Consider the following 5,747-nt stretch of genomic DNA (forward strand, 5'->3'; position numbering starts at 1 on the left):
ACGGGCTTCTTCCCAATTCCTTCTACCAAATCCACTCACAAGGCTTTGGTCGGCCCGAGGTTATAGTAGAAGACTATATATATATATATATATATATATATATATATAGCTGAAGGATTAAAATTAATCAAAGGATATACTAAGTATGTCTACCTACTAGAAATAGCAGTCAAAACTCTTATTTAAATTGCCAAAATACACTGATGTCACAGAAGTCAACCGAAAGCAAAACAGCCTAAGACAATCTTCCAACGTACATTCAAGTATATGGACTCATGCAGACCGGTTTCTGCACTGGCAAAAATAGCCTCAGCTTCCTCAGCACGCGTTCCCTTGATAGAGACTCCCAACCCGTTGTGTTGAAGTCTGCGCTGCAACTGATTCGTTTTGCGCCAAAATCATGGCAGCCACCAGTGTGAAAATAATCTCGATACGGAGCAAACAATTCGCGAGAAAAAGTAATTCACGAAAAATTAATTTGCGAAGATATCGTTATCTCTGATAACAATTTCAAAAATGATAATAACAGAATCAATACCAAGCAACGAGCAAAGATTCCATAATGCTATAGAAAGCATCACTCTTGATCCAAACAGTCTTAGGGTAGATTTCAAAACAAAAGTATTTGAAGCAGCAAGTTCTTCAGCGGGATTTAAATCGCGTAAGTCTAGTGACTGGTTTTCAAATAAAATTACCAGAAATTCATGATCTGCTTTTATAAAAACAAAATTAATGCAACACACTTCTTCCTCAGTCCTTGAACCCCAACTCAAACGAAGCTTACAGAAAGCTGAAAGGAAACGTGCAGACTGTTCTAAGGAAAATTTAACAGGAATGAGGGAATGACAAGGCAAAGGGGAGCAAGAAGTAGCTGATAGAAATGATGCCAATGATTTGTACTCTTATGTTAAGGGGGTGTATTGCCCAAAATCTTCTTCAATTACGCCACTGAGGACAGGAAATGGACATTTGCTTTTGACTGACACTGCTTCTTTTCATAAGCGCTGGGTAGAACAGTTTTCTGCACTTTTGAATAGAGCATCATCTGTTGACGTGAGAATGATAGAAAAAAGTCGAACACCTTCCAGTTGTAGAGGAGATGGCATTTCAACCAACTCTGAATGACATTTATTATTTAGCTGTGAATAATCTGAATAACTATAAGTTACCAGGATCTGATGGAATCTGTGAGAGGTCTTGAAATATGGGGGTGACAAAATGTTTGAACTCTTAGATATATTAATTTGTCACTGTTGGAGAACTGAGGAAGTCCCTCAAGACTGCGTTGATGCCATTTTAGTCTTCTTATCCAATTATTGATTGCTGTTTTGTAATAAAACTTGGAGTAGCGATCTGTGAAATCTCTGGTTTGAATAAATACTAATTGTGTACGCCTCTGTGTGTACCATCGTTGAAATATATAATGATACTAGACTGCTTATTTCAAATGTATGAGCTAAGGGTTCAGGGTGAGACAAGTGTGCGATACGATTCGGAATCTAAGAGCTGAAAAATATTTAGATCTACTGATATTGCTAAATTGATTTTGAAACATTGCAACTTATCGAACCACAGCTTGGCAAATGACCAACTTCTTCAATTCACCTTTGCAACTCTCCAAAATTACCTCGCAGCTTCCCCGAACCACCTTGCAATTTATCAAAATATCCCGCAACTTTTCTATATCACCCTCACAACTTTCCAGAATACTCCTCTAGTTTCCAAAATCCTCTCGAAACTTTCCAAACTCATCCCATAACCTTTCAAATCATCCTGCAACTTCTTCCATCATATAATGCAGTGGTATGGCAAGGAGTCTTAACAGCCAGGGTCAAAGGCACTGTTGGCGTCCGCCCTTAATTAATAGATATCCCGTCACATTGCTTCCGAATACGACTGCCACTTCACGTCCTTCCTTCTTGCTGTTTCTGGTATAGTGTTTTTGAACTAGTGAATGATAAATTCTGAAACTACCCATAACTATTAATGCTTCCTCGAGTACTCCACCAAAAGCTTCATGTAAACACGGAGTATCAAAACTTGAGTCAGTTTAGTGGATCGCTTTTGACAAATGTTGATAATTGCTGCAATGACGGAATTAGCAGTTAGTAAAGTCCATAGCTTACTTCAAGAAATATCAGAGTAGAATCGCAAATTACTGGTGAACCAAAAGTTCACCAGTGACTCGCTGCACAGAAGCTTTTTAACGACACGAAATTTTTGCTAAGCAATAGCTAAACAAGAGTCAAAAGAAATACCACTTTCCTCCATTAATTTCAACTATGAACTAAATAAATTAATGAATTAATTAATTAAATAAATAGATAAAATAGATGAGTGAAAATTATATTAATAGTGATTATTCATTGATTAATTAATCAATAGCTTTTCAGTTTTTTCCGAGATGTATTTTCTTTATAAACATACAATGGTTTTATTGATACTTTATAGAATTGGTTATAAACTACAGATTGTTATGTCTATAAATTTGTGCAATCAATGCTTGTTTCTTTGGCGACGACAACATGTGATAGTTAAACTTCGTAGCTGTCTTGGCTGCTGGATTGACTAGCTGGATAAGATTTTAGGCTGGTTGCCTGATTAACCGGTTAATTAGTTACAGTTAGTTAAGCTGGTTAAGATTTTGTATCTTTTTCTGTAAGTGAGAGTGGGCAGGTAAAAGAAAGTTTCGTAAGTGTGTTAGAAGGACGGCAGGAAGGTTCGTTTTAGTACTGCATGTTTGTTGGGCTTCCAAGAATGTGAGGATGTCTGTGGTTGATAAGTTACAGAAGAACTAATTCAGGAAGTCAACAGTAGAGTACTAAGTAGATCCAAATCACAGAAGTACAAGCTACCTAACTATGAATAATTATTCTTTTAACGGCAGAAACAGATCTCATGACCCAAGAAGGAGGGCTTTGCGCAATGAATTGCTCAACTAGAAATAGCAGTCAAATCTCCAAGAAGTCACAACCTTCTATCTTAAAATGGGAAAGGGACCTAAGTGTCCAGGACAATGCAATATTAAATACATTATACTTTCAGCAAAGGACAATCATGTTTTGAGTGCGTTTGGCCATAGGAAAGGTCAACCATGGCTCATTCGGAGGTAAACAACAAAAACTACTACAACTACTACTACTCATTGTTTTAAGCAACAGTAGTATTGTAAATTGACCGGGTTTCGCAAACTTACCAAGCAGGATTCATCTCTTCCTGTGTATGTAGCTTTGGGTTACTTCTTACAGTAAATGAAAACTAAATATTCATTTACAAGACAACAACCCATTAAGGGATGGAAGAGGCTTTCATTCAGTGAATCATATGGCAAATTAACAGAGAAAATAACATGATACTGTTAGAAAGAGGATTTGAACTTAGTACTGCAACTCCTGATGACATCGTTGATGGTAATGCTTCTGCAGTTTCTGTGGCAACACATCCTTTTTTTTTTGTATAGGGTTGAGGGATTCTGAGTTCAATACTGTACACCAGGTCACAGACCTCAATTACACAGCAATTCTACCGTCCATTGTAGCAAACAGCAGCAACATTCTCTGAACTATCTAAGCTTGTTATAAAAGGTTTGGTTCAGTGGTTACAAACACTCTCGCTGCAGTGAACAAAAAAATGTTAATTAAGATTGTACACATATTGAGGAGAGAAAACAACTGTTAATTATAAATTCTGATCAATAAGAGCAAGCTAGTCTATTCAAAAAATTTAATGAACTAAAATTAATATAAAATTGAAGGTCGGACGGTAGTAAATCCGGTTTTTGTCAAGTACGGTAACAACTTCGGAGATGTTTCTGTATTTCTTGAGTTCAATGAAGCATAATCGTGTATCCCACACCCTTTATTCTGTTACGGATTAAACACGACGTCTATTTACAGCTAAGTTATTTATTAGTTAAACGTGGTCATCGGTTTAACACTCTTTTAAACTCTCTACCAGCTATAGTTGACATATGAATTAAAGTGAGTCGGAAATATATCTGATACTGATATTATTGTGATTATTCAGTATTTTCTTTCAAGAATTTTGAAGAGAAATATTTAATGTAAAAACAAACACAATTTATGCTTCTTTGGGTTTTTCTTTTTCCTTTTCCTTTATTTAAAACATGGAACTATTTAATATTGGTTTCAAATTTTGGCATAAGTCCAGCAATTTCGGGGGAGAGTATAAGTCGATTACATCGACCCCAGTGCTCAACTTATACTTATTTTATCGACCCCGAAAGGATGAAAGGTACAGTCGACTTTAGTAGAATTTGAAATCAGAAGATTAAAACGGACGAAATGCCGCTAAACATTTTGCCCGGTGTGTAACGATTCTGCCAACTCGCTGTCTTATGGGTATGTTTGTTATTAATTTTCAATCTATATATTTACTCTTGATTCTTTTTTTCAGGTTTGTTGAAAGAATCTGGAGTGCATCTTCTCCCTAAGGACTCTCAGCAAAGCTGTGTGTTGACTTCATCAGACAATTATTGTTTCAGAGCAGGTAAAGAGAAACATTACATTTTACGTGTTGCTAACATTTTTATGGAGATAAAAATTTTGAGGAGAAAAATCAGTACAAAAGACTCAAAAATATAGCTGTATGTATTTTTTGTTCCATTACTCGTCCTTAAGGAATCATACGAATCAGTGAAAGTTCCCAACAGACAGAAACTTTGCTTCAACGATATTTCTCAAATGATACAAGATAAAAATGCCTTACTTGAATAGAGACGGAGGTCAGATTTAACTGATACCGTTCGCTAATTAAGTGGCATTATCAGACAGGCCATTGTCTGGCCACTGTTGGATTCAACTATCTGAAATCGTACGGTTTTGTATTTGTAGGAAACGGAAGTGTTAAGTTACTCTTCTGTTAAGTTACAGATAATAGTGAAAAATCGATAAAGTGACAATAAGGTTCTAGTAACCCGGTAATGTAATTAGTCATTCCCTATCTGTCGCCCCATCTTTCTCTCTCTCTCCCTCCCACCTCTCTCCCCCCTCTCTCTCTCTGCTCGCTGTTTATACACCTGTCTTCGTCTTTTGTTTTTCTGTAAATTTCAACTATATATATTTAGAGAGAGAAAGAGAGAGTTCTTTGTATATGTATATCTATGTGTGTGTATGTTTATATATATATGTGTGTGTGTGTTTCTGTGTCAGTGTGTAAGTATGTATTTATGTATGTGTATGTATATATGTATGTATATATGTATGCACATACATGTGTGTGTGTGTGTGTGTGTGTGTGTGTGTGCACATATGTACAAATAAGAAATGGTTCTATCCAATCTTTTGTACGTTTCTCACCAAACAGGATTTGTACGGTTCACTTTTTCACCACCAGATTCATTATTGCTCATAGTTCTTGTATCTTTAATTTTACAAATATACGCGTGCGCGCGAACATACACACACACACACACACACACACACACACACACACACTCACACACACACACACACACACACACACACACACACACATACATACATACATATAATATGAGTGTGTGTGTGTAGGTATGTATGTATCAAAACAAAGAGGGATTAATGAGGTATTAGAAATCCAGGAGAAATACTTCTTTAGCTCTCTGTAGATAAGGATACACCAGGCTAACAAAAAAGTTTTGTGATTAACCTTGTCCGCCAGGTCATCCAAATTAAAGTCCATCACCAGTCAAATTTGTAAATCCACGGTTTCAATACCCAGTTTATATGGTATATTTTTACATATAT

The 5,747-nt window shown here is 36.2% G+C and overlaps 1 protein-coding gene across 1 annotated transcript in view; it reads left to right on the forward strand.

The window, feature by feature from the left end:
* Window positions 1–5,747, forward strand: part of LOC106876847 (peroxidase-like protein) — a 57,769-nt gene that overhangs the window by 36,082 nt on the left and 15,940 nt on the right. The window contains exon 10 of the mRNA XM_014925568.2: window positions 4,417–4,509. Within this exon, the coding sequence (XP_014781054.1) occupies window positions 4,417–4,509 (93 nt within the window). The remainder of the gene's footprint in view (window positions 1–4,416; window positions 4,510–5,747) is intronic.

The sequence above is a fragment of the Octopus bimaculoides genome, chromosome 2 (assembly GCF_001194135.2).
Source record: "Octopus bimaculoides isolate UCB-OBI-ISO-001 chromosome 2, ASM119413v2, whole genome shotgun sequence".
NCBI lineage: Eukaryota > Metazoa > Mollusca > Cephalopoda > Octopoda > Octopodidae > Octopus > Octopus bimaculoides.